This window comes from Taeniopygia guttata, chromosome 3 (genome assembly GCF_048771995.1).
Source record: "Taeniopygia guttata chromosome 3, bTaeGut7.mat, whole genome shotgun sequence".
In the NCBI taxonomy this organism is placed as follows: domain Eukaryota; kingdom Metazoa; phylum Chordata; class Aves; order Passeriformes; family Estrildidae; genus Taeniopygia; species Taeniopygia guttata.
The window spans coordinates 16830311-16850382 of record NC_133027.1 but is presented as its reverse complement, the minus strand read 5'-3'; the positions used below and the strand labels follow the sequence as shown (position 1 = coordinate 16850382).

Below are 20072 nucleotides of genomic sequence, written 5' to 3'. Positions count from 1 at the left end.
CAACTGTGCTTTTTAGTCACCAATGGCATTTTAACAAACCTTTTTCATTCTCTGGCACACAACTGATTCCCTTTTGTGAACAAAACTCTTTAATGTTAGAACTTGATTTGCGGTTTGAATTATCAGCATTTTCCTCAACATCACACAGCAGAGGCCAGGGCTCCAGCACAGCAAGTCTCATGCAAATACTGAGAGAGAGAGAAAACTGCTGGTAACATATGCATTGCACAAAGAGCTGGCCAGGGAGACCCTTTGAACTTGTGGTTTGATGGGCTGGGATGTGCTAGTGCTGGGAAAGCTGAAGGATGTGAAATGTGCAGTAATGGAGAGCAGGGATGAGCACAGTGCAGTGAAGCTTAGAAACTGCATGGCCAGCAGAGAAGGATGGGATTTGGAACAGCTATAATGGAAAAAATAAACCCCAGTGGCAAAATGAAGCTGACAGCAGAAGATGCCCATAGATTCAAGATGATTCTCTGTGTGGACACTTGAGGCTGTAACGTCTTGAGAAACCAGGGAAGGCGCAAATAGAGATAATTCAGCGGGATAAAATGCTTTTGTATCCTTATTCTGTATCAAGGAGGCCTAAGGGGCAGGGTAGGTCAGGATAGTGCTGCCCTCGGAGGCCTGCAGGACCCAGGTCCGTCCTGTCCCGGGGATACAGCTCTGAGCCCTCCCTGCGGACCCGGGTCCGTCCTGTCCTGGGGACACAGCTCTGAGCCCTCCCTGCGGACCCGGGTCCGTCCTGTCCCGGGACACAGCTCTGAGCCCTCCCTGCGGACCCAGGCCCTCGCTGTCCCCTCACAGCTCTGACAGCAGCTCTTGGTGCTGCTCAGTACAACCACAAATCCTGCTGGGAATCACAGGGCCAATACACTTCGGCTGCCACTGGAAAATGAAAACAACAGCTGGGGAGAGGAAAAACCGAAGGACACACATTTTTAATAGAATACATGTTGTGACTTGAAGGCTTTTAAGAGCTACATGCTGGGCTGGCCCAGGGGAGGCCTTCCAACACCAACGGATCCAATGATCCATAACACTGACCCTTCATGGATTTTGGGAGGGGATTTAGGGCTATTTGTAATCCCAAATCCTTCATCCGACAAAGGAGTGCCGTGGCCGGGCAGGCACCCGACCCCTTCCCTATCCTATGTGGCAGGCAGGACCTCGACGGAAGAGCTGGCGGCGGGAGCCGGGGATCGGCGGGAACAGGGCGCTTTCCTAGACGGGAGTGCTGGCGGCGGGGACAGGGCGCGTTCCCTACGGGAGCGCTGGCGGCGGGAGCGGCGGGAGCGGCGGGAGGCGGGGAGCGGCGGGAACGGCGGCGGTTGGCGGGAGCGCTCGTGCCGCGCCGCACGCACCGCGGAGGGGGGAGGGGAAAGCGGCGGCCCCGCCCCCCCGCGCGCGGGCATTCCCGGCCGCCGCCCACCCCCGACCTTTCCCCCAGTTTCCAGCGCGCGCTGCCCCGCCCCTGCCGGCCCCGCCCCCTCCCCGCCTTCCCGCCGGCCGTGCCCACGCGCCGCCCTTCCCGCCGGCACGCCGCGATCACGCCGCCCGCCGCCGCTCATTGGCCGGGCGCGAGCCGCGGCGGGCGCTGATTGGCCGGCGCCGTCCCTTCCGCGCTGTTTGGCGCAGGCTGCGCTCGGAGCGCTCTCTCGGCGCGCGGCCGCGCCGCTCCCGGCGGGCGGGGCCCGGAGGAGGCGGCGCCGCCGGGTGCCGCTCCCGCCGCTGTGTGCGCGCCGCTGCCGCTCCCGCCGTGCCGCTCCCCGGGAACAGCGCTGCCAACGCCGCCCGCCCGAGCCGCGCCATGCACGGCTCGCCCTGCTCGGACATGGGAGATGCGCCCGCGGTGAGCACCGGGCGCGCGGAGGGAGGGCGGGAAGAGGGGTGGTGGAGATGGGCAGCGCCAGCGCAGCCCGGGCACGTGCTCGGCGGCGGGCGGAGTGCGGGACCGTCGCCGCCTCGGCAGGGACCGCTGCTCACCCGGCGGGGAGCGGCTTGGTTGGGCAGCGGGTCCTGGGCGGCTGTGCCAGGGCAGAGCCCTCAGATGGGAGCGTTCACCTGCAGGGAAAGGGGGGCGGCCCTCCTTCAGCGACCGTGCGGGGGCGGCGGCGGCGGCAGGGTGGGAGCTGCCCCCCGCCCCTTCTCCTCCTTCCTTTCGCCCCATCCTCCTTTCGGTGGCACCGCCCGGCCGCGGGGAGCGGGCGGGGGAGGCGCTGCCCCGCGGTGGGACCCGCGCTGCCCCCCGGCACTGCCCGCCCGCGCTGCCCCCCGGCACTGCCCGCCCGCGCTGCCCGCTGCTCCTGCCCGCCCGCCACGCTCCCTGCCCGTGCCCCGTCCTTCCCGCCAGGACCCGCCCTGCCCGTCCCTGCCCGTCCCCATCCTGCCGGCGGCCCGCACGTAGTTCCCGGCGGGGTGATGTGAGGACAGGCGCCCGGCGCGGTTGGCCATTTCCCTGGCAGCAGCCGGGGAGCCCGCGCTGCAGCGCTCGTCTGCAGAAAGAGCTTTTTCTGTCAGGGTGGTTTGATGTTTTGTTTTTTTTTTAATTTCGGAGTGTGTTTTGAGGAAGGGAGGCACATTTTTTTTTAAGGTCTCTTTAGGGAAAGCTGCTCGCCTGAAACGTGGGGTTGGAAAAAATAAACCTGTGTGCTCGGCTGGTTGCAGGGGCGCTTAGAGGAACACTGGCAGGCTGCTCAGTGCAGAGCCCCGCCTGGCCTGGCCCGGTGTGACAGGCGGGTGAGGTCCAGGCTTGCAGGCACGCATCGTGTTTTCCTCTCATTGTTTTTCAGTGGCAATTCTTAGAAGTCTCTCTCCAAGGTGTTAATCGCTTTTACCCCTTCCGGCCCCCGAATCATGACATCTCCGTGCCTGGTACCTCATGTTTTAGGTGAAGGTCCTTTGTGAGTGCAGTACTAATATTTTTGATCCATTATGTTTAGCATGTTTGCCTGCACATCCCTAGAGTGTAAATACAGCTTTACATCTTTGTGACACTGTTGAATAAGGATCATCCCACATTACTTAACTCAGTAACAAAACCCATTGACTTAGTGTATGGGCTGTCACTCAATGAGTAGAATTCCTTCTAGGGCTTGAGGCCATGCTAATGGTGTGGTGTTGCCTTTAGAGTTAAAACCTTTTTCCTGCAGTACATAAACATTCTGTGTAACAGCAATAGGCTCAAGAGGCTTGGTCCACACTTCTGAATCTTAGCCTTCAAGTTAATTGGTGTGTCTAAAGACTGGAGGAGCCTGGATGCCTAGGTGAGACTGAGCTGGCATGTCAGTAATAACCCATTAACCTAGCATAGCTTTTGGAGTCACTGCCAAACACTGTGAGAGTTTTGTGAAGTTTAGATATGTGCACAGGAGTCAAGTGTTTTGCATGCGTACACATGCACACACAGCTATTCTGTGATGCTTGTAACTGGAAACAAATCAGTATGATTACATTTGTCTTCCTTTTACTCTGAGTGTGTTTTAGATACCTAGCATCAGGCTAGGTTTAGATACCTATGTAGCATCAGGCCTTTCTGAAGTACAATGCAAACAGTTCTCACTGCACTTTGAAGACCGTTTTCCTTCCATCTTTTCCCTATCCTGGCTTCTCTATTAAAATACTTTGTGATGTACAGTACTCCAAGTCAATGATCATACCTTAAAGCATCTTACCAGCAGCTGAAATTTATCTTCTAAATGTTTCCAGAATGAGATTAGTGCTGAATAGTCTTTTGGATTCAGGAAACCGCCTTGTCTAAACAAGGTTCAAAGTCAGGATTTTCCTCTTTTATGCTTGTATGCAAGCATACAAGGGGTGTGTTTGTTCAGAGCAGTGTCATCTAGGAAAGTAAGCTTGGAAATGCGAGCCATGCACATCTGTTATTTTCCTGGAAAATCACGTCTTCTTTTTTTTTTTTTTTTTTTTTAAGAGAAGGGAATGTGGAGACGAACTCAGGGGAGAGTGAGAGATGAGCCAGTTGGTAAAAGTCTTGCCATGGGTATGGGATCTGTTTCAGTTGACCTTCATTGTGAGCAGACAGTGTGTGGGTGGTGTCAGTTTTGTATTCTGACTTGTCCTAACAGCCAGTAATCTGATTACACGCAGGTTGACATTGTGGACATCTATGAGTCCATCCGTGAACGCCAGCGTCATGACAGTGAAAGGTCCACCTGCAGCACCTTGGAGCAGAATGACATTGAAGCTGTTGAAGCCCTTGTTTGTATGAGCTCCTGGGGTCAAAGATCACAGAAGGGTGACATATTAAAGATAAGGCCCCTCACGCCCTTCTCCGATTCTGGGGATTTCACAATGCATGCCGAGGCTACGGCTGAATTACCAAAGGACTATCTATCGACACTGGTAAGAAAAGCATGAACACAAAATGAATATGCCCAACGCGTGGATGTCGCATCCTTGCAGTGCTTTAACTTGGCTGGAAAAGACAGGCTTGCTCAGGTGTCCCTTTGTCATAGCCTGTGCTCTGTGTGTGCACAGAGTCAGGAGGTGGGCATGCTGAGTTTGTTTTTTTGCTGTCTCTGGTTTAGCAAATGTAGAGGCTTTTGTTAAATTTAGGTGTGAAAGCCCTTGCTGATAGGTTATTGGATTTGACAAGGATGTCAAGATGGCTATTGTAGGTTTCTTGGAGCACTTTGAGTAAGAATGGCAGAGTGAGCCTTGGTGATTTGGCATCAACATATCTGCAAGCACTGTATAAAAAAAGGCCCTTGATGATGTTATGCTTCGCTGGTCACTTTTAAGAGAAAGTACACGCTACCATTATGAAATAGGCAATTTAATTAGTTTCTGTACTATGTGTTTGTACATGTAGCCTGTTATTTCTCCAGACATTGGTCTACTCCAGCTGACTAATGTTGGTTGAATCCAAATATTTTTTCTTTTGTTTCAATTTATTTTGCAACAAAAGTAGGTATTAAAAAAGGGCTTGGTGCCATTAGGGTTTTAGATGGTTAAGGCCTATTTCAACCAGTAGGCTTCTAGCATGCAGTTGCCAGGAAAAATGGGAATAATAGAGGAAAGAGGCTGAGATAAGATCAGCGTGACAAGCAGCTGCCATAATATCTCCTGCTGCTCAGTGCTGACACCGTCTCTTGAGCAGCACAGGAGATAACCTTTCAGTGGGAAAGGAGGAAGAAGAGGTGATGCAGGAAGACAGCATAGAGAGAAATGGATGAATAAGAAGGGACAGCACTTTAATTTGTCTTTATCTAAAAGGTAGCCATGAAACAATGAGGTAATCCTTGAGAAAAGATTTAGGGCTTGCTGGGAGCTTGAAATAGAAAAGTAGAGTATTGCTGTCTGTTGTTGGTCTGTTTATTCTGCTTATAGCCTCTTCTTACAGCTGTGCCCATTGCTGAGGAGAAAGGAATGAAAGACTGTTTTGTGGTGCAGTGAGTATACTTGCAGTGTTCTGTGCAGGTTTACAGCTGCCTCATTGCCTTCCTTTTATTAGTATGCTTTTAAGCATAATCAGAATGGTCATGAGATAAGGCAATGTGGTGTCCTGGTTTTGACTAGGATATTATTTTTTTCCTAGTTGCTGGCACAGTGCTGTGTTTATGATTTAGAATGAGAATAATGTTTGTAACATACTGATGTTCCAGTTGTTGCTGAGCAGTGCTTACCCCAGGTCAAGGACTTTTCAGTTTCCCATGCTCTGCCAGTGAGGAGGTGCACAGGAAGCTGGGAGTAGCGTGGCCAGGGCAGGTGATCTGAACTGGCCAGAGGGATATTCCATACACAGAGTGTCAGCCCAGCATAAAAACTGGGATGACCAGTGATGTTGGGAAGCACCTGGGTATTGGTCAGTGGGTGAGGAGCAATTGTACTGTGTACCACTTGTTTCTCTTTGGTTTTATTAGTCTCTCTCTCTTTTTGGTATCTCCCTGTAATAATAATTACAATTGTTGTTATTATATTTTACTTTATTCCAATTATTAACTTGTTCTTGTGTCAACACATGAGTTTTATCTTTCTGATTCTCCTCCATGACAGATCTAACCAGACCATGTTGAAATAAATTTGTTATCAGGATTCATCTTATTAGTTTATTAGTTGTTGATCACAGTGTTGAATTATTTGCTATCAGAGATGTTGTGTTATGTAACAATTTACTTCCTGTGTATGTTCCCCCTAGTGTTATGGTATTTTGGGGGGCTGGACTAAGGTTATAATTTTATTGTACTTGGTAGCACTGGATTATGTGATAGCACAGAACTGCTGGCCTTGAAACGAATCTGGTTTCCATACTCTCAGCCCCTTGGTCATCACCTCAATACTTGGGGAACCATCTGTTAGAAACTGCTAATAGTGGCACCATTTGCTTACACAGCCAACCTGTGTAGAAGACACACACAGTCTTCCCCTTCTTCCCCAGGCATGGGAATTTTGGAAATTTTGAATATCCTTGGGATGCTGAAACCATGGTCCATTAATGGACCATCAGGAACTGAGAATGTGGTTCAGGTCTTGTTTAGGGTTAAGCAGCTGTTTGTGGCTGCTCAGACCCTGGCATCATGCAGTGTGACTACTCAGGCCCCAACAAGGGATGATGCAGCTGAGCCAGAGGATGAGCTTGTGCCATTGTCAGTTGTGCTTGTACACAAGAAGAAATGAGCACCAAAGTCAGCTCATTTAGTGAAGGAGGATGAAGCAGGGCCATCACAAAAACTGGATGGAAGAAGAGACAGAACAAGAGGTAACCACTCAATCCCTGTCCCTGAGGGATCTGTGGGATATGTGAAGAAGTTTCAGCTGCTGTCCAGGGGTGCACATTGTCACCTGGCTGCTCCAGTGGGGCTAGTAGCCTAGAATTAGGAGATAGGGAGGCTAAGCAGTTGGGATAACCTTCTAGGGAAGAGAGCATTGACAAGGTGATTGAAAAAATGACACAAGTCTTCAGCCTGTAGAGGCAACTAGGTCAGGTGTGAAGGAAAGGTATCCTTCAGGAAAGATGTAATGTCACCCAGGCAGGTGGGCTACTGTGGGGAGACATGTCTGGTACCTGAGGGAATTAGCTGTACCAGAGGGGGTTTATTATGACATGAGCAGGGCACAGTCACCCACAGATCCAGATGAAGTCAGTGTGCCCAACCCACGTGGCAGAAATTTGAACCATTTGCCGTGGACTTGCAATATATTGATAGTACTATTGTGGGCAATACAGCAGCAGAAGTTTTTGAGAAAGGGAAGAAAATAGTCCAAATCTCTCTGAAAGCTGCCATAAGACAAAGTAAGGTCCAGGAACCTCCACAGGAGATCCCTTTTTAAGAATAAAATAGCGAGGTGGATGTCATCAGATCCCAATGGATTTGGTTTGCAAAATAACAGATATGTTTCTACCAACTAGTAAGAAAAGCACAAACTTTCTTAGGCATTGTGGGTTTTTGGAGAATGCACGTTCCAAATTACAGTCTGATTGTCAGCGTTCTCTGTCAAGTGACCCAGAAGAAGAATGATTTCAGATGGGGCCCTGAACAACAACAAGCCTTTGAACAAATAAAACAGGAGATAATTCATGCAGAAAATTAACTCTGCCCAGCCCTTGGGCCAGTCCAGGCAGGACAAGATACAAAAAATGATCTCTACACCACAGCCAAGGACAAGGGTCCTACCTGGAACCTGTGGTAGAAAGCACAGTGAGAATTGAGTCAACCTCAAGGTTTTGGAGTCAGGGGTACAGAGGATCTGAAGCCCACTGTATTCCAACTGTAAAAGAGATACTGGCAACTTACAAAGAGGTTCCAGCTGCTATGGAAGTGATTGGTACCGAAGCACAATTCCCCTGGCATCCCAATTCCTGCTGCTGGGCTGGATGTGCAAAGGATGGGTCTCCTGCACACCACATAGCTGATGCTATGTGGAATAAGTGGGTCTTGTTGGTCATACTGGGTGCTCAAACAGGAAACTTCAGTCATCATGACTGCTTTCAAGACTCCTGGGATTGGTGAGAGGGCAGACTCTTGGATGCTGCCTGAGGAGATGATGTGCTGAAGAGACTCTTGTATAATAAGTTACCAAAAAATGAGAAATGTTTGATTCCTGCTGTATTGTAGGAAAGCATTGAGGTTGAAAAGTGGGTGTATGGCATATCCTACAAAAAATTACAGGAGCTGCTGAAGGAGAAGGTGACTTGAATTACTTTGCAGAGATGAACATTGGCTTTAGACACTGCTGAACAAGAAAAACAGCCGATGCTTTATCTCTACTGATTCACGGGTGGTGGCAAATGCCATGTGGTGGTGGTTACAGTGATGGAAGTAGAGCAGAGGTAAACCCATCTGGGCTGCTGCCTTGTGGCAAGATACTGCTGCCTGGGTGGAGACCCTGGTTGTGAAGGTATGTCACGTGGATGCTCATGTACCCAAGAGTTGGGCCACCAAGGAACATCAAAACAACCAAGAGGTGGATCAGACTTTTTAGATTGAAGTGGATCTGGACTGGCAAGACTCACAAGAGTGAATTATTTATTGCTTGGTGACATCTGAGGTCATCAAGGAAAAAATGCAACATGTAAATGGGGTGATGATTGAGTGGTGGACTTGACCATGGGCACTCTTGTAGGGCTATCCATAGTTGTGAAACATACACTTCAGTTATTCAAGATGAGCTGTTAAAGCCTCTTTGGTGTGGAGGACAATGGCTGAAATAAAAATACGGGGACACCTGGCAGATGGACTCTTTATCAGACTCCCACACACCCACCAAGGCAAGCACCATATGCTTATGATGGTAGAAGCAACCACTGGATAACTGGAAACCTATTTCATGCCCCATGCCACCTCCTGGAGCACTGTCCTGAGCCTTGGAAAGCAAGCCTTACGGCAGCATGGCATCCCAGAAGGAATTGAGCCAGGCAAGGGGACTCATTTCCAAAACAACCTCGCAGACACCTGGGTTGAAGAGCGTGGCATTGTGTGGGTTTATCACATGCACTATCATGTGCCAGTCTCCAGGAAAATTGAATGATGGAACAGACTGTTACTGAGAGCAGTGGGTGGTGGGAACTTCAAACAATGGGATACACATTTAGCGAAGGCCACCTGGACAGTCAGCACTAGAGATCTATCTGCCAGCTGGGCCAGCTGTGCTCAAGTAAAACTTTTACACAGTGTAGAGGGGGATAAAGTCCCTGTAGTGCACACAAAAAAGCTTCTGGGGAAAACAATTGGAGTTATTCCTGCAACAGACAGTGACAAGGGATTGCTTTTGCTTGAGGACCTTGGTGCACTTGGTGGGTACTGTGGGAGGATAGGGAAGTCCAAAGTTTTGTTCCAGGGGATCTGGTTCTGTGTGAGGACAGCCAGTGATTTGGATTGTATGATGTTAATTGCCATATAACACTCATGTCACCACTGCTGAGGGGGCTACATGCCACATCAAGGGTATTACAGTAGGAGTCACCCAGATTAACAAAGAACAAACTTTGATGGAACTGGACAAACACAGCAGTGGTGGAATGAGAGCTAACTTCAATAGGCAGCAATCCAGCATAACACACCATCTTTCCTGCCCTGAAGACCTGCCATGAACTGGAGCCCAAAGGATGCATGAGTGAGCTCAACAGATGTTTTAGAGGGATGGCTTGTAGACTAAGGGAATCATACCTGTATCAAAAGACACAAAAAATAATGATGGTTAATTGGGATGTATTGAAAAGTGTGGGCATGATGTAAGTGGCATAGAATATGTGGTGGATATTGTCCTGTTTTCAGCTGGGATAGAATTCATTTTCATCCTAGTAGCTGGCACAGTACTGTGTTTGGGATTTAAGATGAGAATAATATTGATAACACACTGATGTTTTAGAGTAAGCACTGCTCAGCAACAATTAAGCCAAGGCCTTCTCGGTGTCTCCTGCTCTGCCAATGAGGAGGAGAAGCCTTGTGAGAGAGCATGGCTCGAACACTACTGACCAAACTGACCAAAGGGATATTCCATACCATGGAGCATCGTGTTCAGTGTATAAAGTGGGGGGAGTTGGCAGAAGGGGCCAGTCACTGCTTGGGATCAGGCCAGGTGGGTGGTGAGCAGTTGTACTGTGCATCGTTGGTTTCTCTTGAGCTTTATTTTTCTCTCTCTTTTTATCTGCCTTTTTATTACAATTAATATTTTTATTATTGTATTTTCCTGTATTTGAATTATTAATTTGTTCTCATCTCAACCCATAGATTTTACCTTTTTCTGATTCTCCTTCCCGTCCATATGGGGTGGAGGATGAGTGAGCTTCATGGGACTTTGTTGCCATCTGAGATTAAACCACAGCAGTATAGTTTATTCAGTTTGTCCTAAGAGGCACTTTCTGAGATGCTGGGAGAGGGCATGTAATTTTATTTTTCAGAGTAAAAATAGGGAAAAACTGTGCTATGGAATTACACTGATCCCCAGTGGTGTGGGTTTTTTTTGCAGTGCATGACCCCTCCGCACAGCCCTGACTTCGTTGAGATGTCGGCAGCTACGCTCCTGTCCTCACAAGTGACTTACTCCAAACCAAGGACTGTCATGGCAAACACAGCTGCCTGCTCAGTCACATCAGCAACCAGTGCCTCTCCCATAGCCAAGCCATCTGTTCCCAGCGCGGGGCGACAGTGCAGTCAGAAGCCAGTGATCTCTGAATTCTCCGCACCTCAGCCTTGCCGGGCCATGGCAACAAGCGTCATACGTCACACAGGTGATAGTTCTGCTTACCATCACATTCCTGCTGTGCAAGAGAAAACAAAGGTAACTTCAGGCTACAGCACTTCCAGAGACTGGTGTGGAGCGGATGACCGAAAACATTCCAGACTGCCACAGGACACGTGGGCTGCGGATGATTTAATCAAAAAAACCTCTCCAGTACATCAGCCTTATGCACGTGACTCCAGTGATATTGTGACCAATAAAGGGCAACCACCAGTCCGGCCTGTTTCACCACAAACCCACTTACCAAAGAATTGTGAGAGTGACTTGCAAAAAAGAGCTACCCCAGTGGCACCTGCCCCTGTCTCAAGCCCCCAGGTTCTCTGTCAAATGATCCCTGTAAATGGACAAAGCAGCATGATTAATGCCTATGTCAAGCCTTCAGCTCCCATGAAGCCTATTCTGCCGCAGACAGCCCCGCTCTCCCAGCCCGTGCTCATGGGCCCGTCTGTGCCTCAGGGGACTGTCATGCTGGTGCTCCCGCCGCCCGCTGTCACGCAGACGCCGCAGGGCCCGCCGGCCGTGGTGGCTGTGGGCAGCACCAAGCTGCTGCCCCTCGCCCCTGCTCCTGTGTTCATCGCTTCTGGTCAGACCTGTGCCCCCCAGATGGACTTCTCCAGGCGGAGGAATTACGTTTGTGACTTCCCTGGGTGCAAGAAAACCTATTTCAAAAGTTCCCACCTCAAAGCCCACCTTCGCACCCACACTGGTGTGTACCAGAGGGCTCTGGCTTGTGTTGGGGCACTGAAATGCACGTTTTTGCATGGAGGGGGGTGAGAAAGGGAAGGAGCAGGTAATGGGGAAGCTTTTGCTCATCTTGGGGATGGAAGGAATGTTCATTCTCCATGGACAAGCAAAACAAGACGTACTTTGTTCCGAGACCTCAGCTGACCCTGTAGTGTTAGTTGAGTTTCACAGGCTTTAGTTGGAGTGAAGCTTTGCCATCTGTGTGCATTTGTTTAGATCTAAGTGGACTCCTGCCATCTGGACTAGATTGAAATGAATTGTGCAAGTCCCTTGTTTTGGAGCATGGGGAGGTCTGGTGTGAGCGAAACACAGTACAGGTAGTTGTTCTTAATTGTTCGTGAGTAAAAGAAGAGAGAAGCTCAGAAACTGCTTTTTATATTTGTTTGGGGTTTTTTTGTTCCTCGTAGAGTTTTGTGTAGGCTAAATGGGAATGCATTGAGATTTTGGGTTGCTGTGTTAGGAAGTAGAGTTCCTACAGGAATGTAACAGTTTATTCAGTTGCAGAAGGGGAATTTTAGAGGTAAATGAAAATGAATTGTAATTAATATGAAGTGATTTGCTCCATAAATTTGGTCAGTGGTCAGTCTATATGTGTTTTACTTATCCTTTTTCTGCTTCCAGCATCTTGTTAAATTTAAACTAACTTTGAGTTCTCAGGGATTATTTTTGATGTTGAAGGGAAGGCATAGTGGGAGATTGGTATAGAATAGTTCTATTTTTGGTTTTCCTTAACTTTTTTCCCCTACCTGCTGTTACCCCACAGTCACTGGGCTTATTGTATGTCAGCTTGCGTGACAGGATTTGCATTAGTTTGGCAGTTTGTCTTTACTGTTCCTTTGGGGAAAGAGCTTAACCTCTACATGAAGCTGGTAATTCTTGTAAACCATCATTCAGAGGTAGAATGATGCTTCTGCTTCTGGCTTGAGAGGCTGCTGAATTAAACCTGGTGCTCCAGGATAAACAGACTATCAGCAAGTGCCTTGCCTTGTGCACATGGGAGCCTGTGTGTGTCCCTGTATCGTGATTAAAACATCAATGCCAGGTGAAACATGCTGACCCCTCACGAACGAATTCCCATTACAGGATCAGGAGGAAGAGTAGTTCAGCTTTCTTTTTCTGCCTTTTCTCTGCATGCTGACTAGCTAGATCCTAGAACATCCAGAAGACACAGACTTTACTCTCAATGCCTGAAGTGAGAACACTCCTGCTGGGCTTTCTTTCTGCGGGCCCCTTCTTTTCTGCGCTGAAGTGTCCCCATAATTTTGGGCCACGTGGTAGATGTTTGTCTGGAGCCCTGTGGGAGTTGCAGGCAGCAGTTGTAGTTGTGGTTGTTCAGGACAGGTGGGATGTTCAGCAGTGGCCCAGGATGAGCAGCAGCTGATGTGGGCAGCTGTGCTGACTGCTGCCCTTCCTGGTCTGGGGGGGCTGGCAGGACAGGCTTTGCCTCAGGAGTGCTCGCTGGCGTGTGTTTGTGTGTGGAACTGGACCACAAAGCAGGACCCAGAGGCTCCATTCCAGGCTTCCTGTTTGCCCACAGTATTTGTGGGTGACATGCTGCAGCCAGAGAGATATGGATACATGGGGATGGGGCTTGCTTCTCAGTCGGCAGATAAGGCAGCTTTATGAAGGCTCTATTTCTTTAAACTGGGATTTTGGACAACTGAAAAACCAGACTTGATTAAAGAACACTTAAAGAGAGATAAGGAAATAAGTAGAAACGATAGCTATTATTTTTCTCCAAAGCTTAATCTTACATTGACTGCACAGATGAGCAGTTCTGTGGAACTCCCTGGTTTTTGCAAAGCAGGTTTTAAGTTAGTCCTTTGATAAGACTGCAACACAGCTTCTCAAAAGTAACAAATGTTCCTTTATGTCCTGCAGGTGAAAAACCTTTCAGCTGCAACTGGGACGGCTGTGACAAGAAGTTTGCCCGCTCGGATGAGCTGTCGCGGCACCGCAGGACGCACACGGGCGAGAAGAAGTTCTCGTGTCCGGTGTGCGAGCGCCGCTTCATGCGCAGTGACCACCTGACGAAGCACACCCGCCGCCACATGGCCACCAAGAAGGCCCCCAGCTGGCAGACAGAGGTTGGCAAACTCAGCAGAATTGCCACAGCAGAGAAACCCAGGGGCAGCAGCGCTCTGAGCATGCTCATCCCCGTGCCATCACCTGTCTGCCAGGGCTAGAGTGAAGAAGCACCTTCTGCAAACTTCTGCGAAAGATCAGAAAGAGCTCCGATGGCAATGGCTTTTGTTTTCCCCGTGTTTGTGTGTACTTTAGTTTCCTGCAGTTTAGGTCCTCTGTTGATAGTGCTATGTGAGGAATTGATCATATTTCCTCGTCCCTTCCCTGTTGGTTTTTTTCAGTACTTGGGCAATTGCAATCACCAGCACTTCAGGAAAGTAGAACTCCTTGGAAATTATTTTGGCAATAGGTTAAAAGTAATGCTTGCTGTTAATATTTTGATGGACAGTGAAACAGGGTGGTTTTTAATTTTTATAGTACTATTTTCTATACCAAATATATTTTGTATTTGTTCATTTTGGTCTTGTTATGCAGGCAAATTACTTGCATTAGTAGGGCTGTGCTGGATGAGACCCAGAGTTTTGGAAACTCCTTTTCAGTGAACCTAAACTATTGTATTCAGAGTGTTTTATAAACACTTACCATTTGATAACTCATATTGGTTGGTGTTTTCACACTTGCAGATCCTGATCCTGCAATGGGCTAGTGCTCTTATGCTCTCCTTATGCAGGTACATTGGAGATCAAAGTGAGTCAGTAATTTTTAAAACAACCCAAAGCAGAATGACCTTATTTGAGAATACAAGTGCTGAGATCCTCAACGTTTTATGAGTTCATACCCTTTGCAAGTAGAAGCTGATGTGGCTGTTGGTAGAACCATTCTTGAGTCCACATTCCACTGGAGCAAAGTTTGGAGGAGCCAGACTGCTCTGATGGAGATAGAAGCACAAACACTGTTTAGAAATTTTGACACTAAAAATTATGCTTTATTTTTGGTCCTACTAAACCAACATATCAAAATAAACTGAAAAATGTGAAAATGGCAAGATAGCCCATTAAAAATTAGTGGCTCTCTATATATTTTTTTGAGTAGAGGAGAAATAAAAAATTAAAGGTTTTTTTTGTATTGTGGATACTTGTGCACCTTATAGGAAATTGTTCAAGGCTTTCTTTTACCTGTATCAATGCACCAGAGGAAGTACTAATTGTGTCTTGAGTAAAGAAATAGCCACCTTGTCAACTTGATGATGCTCTTAATGTGGCCTTATACTTCTCCACAGTACTTTGTATAAAATCACCCTTTTCTATTAAACAATACACTCTCCCTGTTGAATGGATTTTCTTTTACACAAAGTGTAATGATAGTTAAGAAATGGAACCAATGGCTGCAGGAGTGCTGTGTTGTAATAGCATGGTGTGAGTAACAAAATGCCCGTAGCACAATCGGAGTGCTCCATTCCCAAGGTGCAGAAGGTGTGTATGTACTGTAGCAGAGCTGACGGGACAGCAAAGCACCAGGTGTTTTGCTGGGAGACAGCTCCCCCCGAATGAATTATTTCTGGAGTGCTTATTCCTTCTGGACTCTTCTCCCTTCAGCCACTCTGCACTGAAGCTTAGTTGAGCGCTGAGGAGGATTGTTCTTCCTATATGCATCAGCTCTGGATAACTTGGAATGCACTCTCTCTTTACTGCTTTGTTCTGAAATTCTGGTCTTGTGGGCAAAGCACAGATCTCATCTATGGAAGTGCTGACTTGCCAACCTCAGCTGACACTCCTCTGAAATTGGCAGAGACCTGTTTCAGTTAAAGCAGATTATGTAATTATTTTTTACACTAAAGTCTATAATTAACAGTAGTAAGTTTTCAAGCTGCACTAAATCGGAGTATTGTGCTAGGTGTACTGAAGTTTTTGTGCCTGACCTTGTAAAGGCCCACACCCTGTGCACTGACACGTGCTGTAATCCCACTGACCCCGGTGTACGTGCCAGTGAGGTGTGTGTGGGCCTTGCTTTGGACTCTCCAAAGGGCTCAGTTGGAACCTCTTTGCCTGGTGAAGTGGATCCTTGTGGTGTTGCTGTTCTCTGTTGCTACCTAGTTTTCCAAGTTTCTGTGGTGAACAAAGAGATGCTGCTCTTACTTTTTTCTCCTCAGAAGTCCCTTAGAACAAGAAGTCTGACTTTTGGATGCTGTTTTTGCATGCTTTTAACCAGGAGAAGCATGTCCCGTCTCGGTTTAGTAGCCAGTTTCGCACTTCATTTTTTTACAGACTAACTATTTATGGTGCTCACCTGAGAAAACAATTTGGAAACTCTTGTCATAATTATATAAATTGTCATGGTTTTTGCATTGTGGGGGGAGGAAAACAGTGGACTTGGAGAATAGACTTTTTAAAAGTGTGTCATGTATGTGTGTCACGATGTGGAAAAGCAACTGCTCCCTCCTTGTTTGGGTGTAGCTGGCCTGCAATTCCTGCAGCCCGTTCTGGGATGTGTGGATCGTTCTCTTGTGGACGTGCGTGAATAGCTGTGCTGCAGTGTGGCTGTGTCTGCTCTGTCTGTTCCTTCCTGCTGTGTAAGGGTTATTTATGGATTAAGCATGACTGGCATAGCTGCTGTCCTTGCACTTTACTGCCTGAACTCTACTGTTCAGTCTTTTTATTTTGAGCCTATATTTTACGGAAATGGAACTGCATTTTTGTACGTGTTTTTAACTTTTATTAAATAAAATGTATGTAATGTGACTGGTTTTAAGTCATAAAAAAAATCATGGGTTTTCAGGTTTCACAGGTGTCCATTCCAGAGCTATGTAAATCCTTCAGAATTAGGTTGTGTGTCTAGGCCAGTGGAAGACTTGGGGCTTGCTAATTCACTTACCTGTAAATGCAGGATTTTTTGAATCCTGTTGTAAATTGACTAGTGCTCAGTCGTTTATGATTTTACACCACTCATCTCATGTTTTTGGTAGGAGGTGCACACCCCCACCAGGCCTTGAGGCTTCTCTCTGCTCTCTGGGAAAAAGAGTTCCCAGCTCCACACCACTTCCAGCCCAGCCTCCAGCAGCTGTCAGCAGAAGGGATGTGCTGGGTGCTGCTCCATTAGTGTCACAAGCTGTGCTTGGAGTGAATGCTGGAAATAAGGCAGAGATGAGAATTTAACTCTAAAGGTGGCTGTGCTAGCCCCAGTTCTGCTCAGGTGGGCACGTGCCTCTGGCAGGCTGGGTATTACCTCCCAGTCTCAGCTGGGAAGGAGGTGTCCAGTGGTGGTGACAGCAGCAGCAACTACCTACATTTTTATGCTGTTCCCATCTGACCAGTTCCTGAACTGCAGAAATGTTTATTTCCAGCATAAAGGGAGAAGGTGTAATGATTGCAGCTTTTTGTCAGCCTTTCACTGCAAGGTGGCTCAGTCAGTACAGGCAGAGCCCTTAGGGAGTGACCTGGGAGTGGTGACTCAAGGCTTTGTCCATGGAAGAGCACATTGTTCTTGCAAGTGTGAGGAAGGTGAAAAGAGATCTCATGGATGGTTCTGCTTCCCCCTCAACAGAACAACTGGAAGGGAAAGCTTAGGTACAGGTTTAATGCTCTGGCAGAACAGCACAAACTTCAGCCCCTGGGCTCTGCAGTTTGCCACAATGCTCTTGTCTCCCAGGGGAAGATGTCTTACCTCTCTCTACTATTTTTCAAGGAAGATTTTTCTGAGCATCCAGTTGCATCTCTAAGAATACTTGTTTTGGTGGGGTTTTTTTGCTGATTTTTGTTTTGATTTCCTGGCTTTGTTTATGTGAAACATGACAATGGATTTCAGTCTGTGCATACTTTTCTGCTTTTCTTTAGACCCAAGATATGGTCTGAGCTGTTCCATGCAGCCAGGAGGTGCACTCAGTCCAAATCCTCATGGGGATGGAGTCTGGAACAGCTTCATCTAGTGAGAGAAAACAGCCTGCATACAAGGAAGTCTTCCCAAATACCCCTTTGCTGACACAAGCATTGTTGAGGGCAAGTCTTTCTGTCTTAAAGCCATTCTAAATCCATGAAAAGGAATCATTTTCTGCAGGACAATGGATTTGTGCTCAAACATGTCTATTGGCTTAATGCTTCATCTTGCAGTCCGAGTGGCATTGCTTGTTAGACACACCATCCTGTGTGGTTGTACAGCCAAACCCTGGGCTGAGCAGCAGCTTGAGCTTTCTTGCAAACCAGTGAGCCCTGATCCTCTTACAGTCTGGGCACTGGAAGAGTGAATCCATTCTGATGCTGCAGAGGTGGCAGAGGTGGCCCGTGCTGCGGGGTGGTTGCACGCTTGGTGTGCTCCTCCAGCTGAGGCCACAGCTCTGGCTCATTTTCCCTTTCCAGCTGTGAAAGCTGTACTGAACATCCTTCATCTTTCATCTCGACCTGAGTCCTGCCCCAGAGCTGCCTCTGGATTGAGATCTTGGCAAGGCTAAATCTTCTGACTGGTTTTGAAGTTTAACCTGTGAGCCCATCTGCCTGTTTACCTTCCATTCACGTCTGGCAAGGCAGCTTGAGGCAGGCAGGCTCTGGCTGTGAGAAGGCAAATTGCTGCCATGTCTGCAGCAAGAGTAAATCATGACTCAAAACCCAGCAACCTCCAGGCTGAAGAAATGGTGAGACAGTCCAGGAGGAAGCTGCAAAGCCTCAGCCACATCTCACAGTCCAGGCTGTCCTGGGATCCTCTGTCAAAGGCTGTCAAATGCAGCCTTCCTCCTTTTCTGCTTCAGTCCTCAGGTGTAGAAGGAAATTGATGACTTTATATGCTGATGCGTGCAGAAGGCAATGGGCATATCTTAAAACATGCAGAAAACTTGAGGAAGCTGGAGCATACTCTTTGCTGGGAGAGTTTGTGCCAGATGGGAAGAATACCTTAGGTTTAATTGTTTCTCTTATGGCATCTCTTGAGTTCAGAGTGACTTCTCTTCTGTTGGTTATTACTGCCCAGATAAATCCACTTCACCCTGTGCAAATAATTGCCATGTCCCGTGTCCAGAGGTGAGGGGGAAGCCTGCTGTGGGTATGGTCTGTGCCAGGCAGTTGGTAAATGTGGTGGGCAGCTCCGTGAGGTTCCTGTGGCACAGCTCCAGGCCTGTGGGCCCCTGTGCCCCCCTTGCTGGGGCAGAGGCTCTGTTTCAGCAAGGCTCTCTTGCTCCTTTTAGACTAGTGCAACATGCAGCATGTAGCATTTGTCTTTGTTAGATGAATAATGTAGTGATTTGGTTAAAAATAATAGCCTTTTGCTGGTTTATTAGTGGAGATTAATAGTGTCAGCTCAAAAGCCATTGTTAGCTATCCTGTCTTATGCTGTGGGTATTGAGCAGGGGGGTAGTTTTCAAAATGATGGATAAGAGACTCTCCAGAACCCTGCTTAATTCCAGAAAACTGTTTTAGGGGCAGGAAGTCAAATATTTTTTTAGGGACAAGCCGAATATTTTTTGTCCTTCAAGCAGTTGTGATTTGATGGTGGTTATAGAGAAATACCATGAAAAGAAAATTAACTTCCCAATAATTCAGCTGGTTGGATATCAGCATTCACTCCCTGAGATGTGATCTCTATAGTGCAATTGTCCTTAAAAAAAAAAACAAAAAACAACAAAAAAAAAACCAACAAAAAAAAAAAAACCACATTAATTCAATAAGTTTCTCTTGAAATCTGTCATGGGCACAGCTACTGCTTTCATACTATTACTTACTTACAAATGATCTAGTGTCCTGTTTTCTGTGAGCAAAGGATGGACCAAAAGCAGAGTTACACTGACACCAGGTAATTAAACTGTAGTTGTGGCTTCCTAGGCACCAGCCCCACTGCCCCTGTCCCTTTTTGGTGTGGAGCTGGGTGCAGGTTTGACACAGAGGGAGGAGCACAGTCCCCATCAATTCTTGGGCAGACTGGGAACCTGGTTGGGTACCACCATCCCGTTCTGCATGGTTTGAGAATGAGACAGATGGCTGTGAGCTGTCAGTGCTGGCTGCCTCTGTGGTCTGAGCTCCGTACTGAGCACACATCATTTTATGGCACAAAGAAAGCCTGCAACAAGACCATACCACAGTATGAGGTCCCTCCTTGCATCCCCAAACTTCTTTCTTGCACCTTTTCCCTGGTGCAGTGATGTCCCAGCTGCATCACTCCTTTCTGCACCTTCCTGTGTTTCTGCAGCTCCTCATTTTCTGTTGGTGATGCTGGAAAGGTTATCTGGGAAATGCAGTGCACCTTTGTTCCAGGTACAGAAATGTGCTTGTCTCTTGGTTATTTTAGAAGCTCATTTTATAAAACAGCTCAGTGCTTTGCTGTGTTCAGTAAAGGGATTTCTGTAATAGTGAATACTGAGGCTTTCCTTCAGGAGAGTTTGAAATGGGTTGTAGAGCTGTTACTGGGCCAGCCACCAAATGCAGCCTGAGAGAGAGCAGCTCTGTAAGGACAGGCAGGGCACATGCAGGGTGACCTGGGGGAGGCAGAGCCCTGGTCCCTGTCTGCTCCTGTCACTGCGTGGTCTGACAGCAGTGAGGCTTTCCTGCTTGCTGTGTCACTGGAGGCCATCCCAAAAGGCAGCAATCCACTGGCCCTGTGCTCACAGAGGGGGAGCTGTCACTGAG

The 20072-nt window shown here is 47.8% G+C and overlaps 1 protein-coding gene across 1 annotated transcript; it reads left to right on the top strand.

Annotated features, from left to right (window-relative positions):
• The first annotated feature begins 1661 nt into the window (after positions 1-1661).
• KLF11 (KLF transcription factor 11) lies at positions 1662-16208 on the top strand. The gene is made up of 4 exons (XM_030270059.4): positions 1662-1852; positions 4108-4362; positions 10429-11407; positions 13327-16208. The coding sequence occupies exons 1-4, from the start codon at positions 1811-1813 to the stop codon at positions 13629-13631; spliced, it is 1581 nt and encodes a 526-aa protein (XP_030125919.3). The 5' UTR covers positions 1662-1810; the 3' UTR covers positions 13632-16208.
• Positions 16209-20072: the final 3864 nt, after the last annotated feature.

Coding starts and splice junctions, on each gene's coding strand:
- KLF11 (XM_030270059.4), top strand. CDS start 1,811: ATGCACGGCTCGCCCTGCTCGGACATGGGAGATGCGCCCGCG. Junction 4,363..10,428: donor AGGACTATCTATCGACACTG/GTAAGAAAAGCA, acceptor TTTTTTTTGCAG/TGCATGACCCCTCCGCACAG. Junction 11,408..13,326: donor CCACCTTCGCACCCACACTG/GTGTGTACCAGA, acceptor TATGTCCTGCAG/GTGAAAAACCTTTCAGCTGC.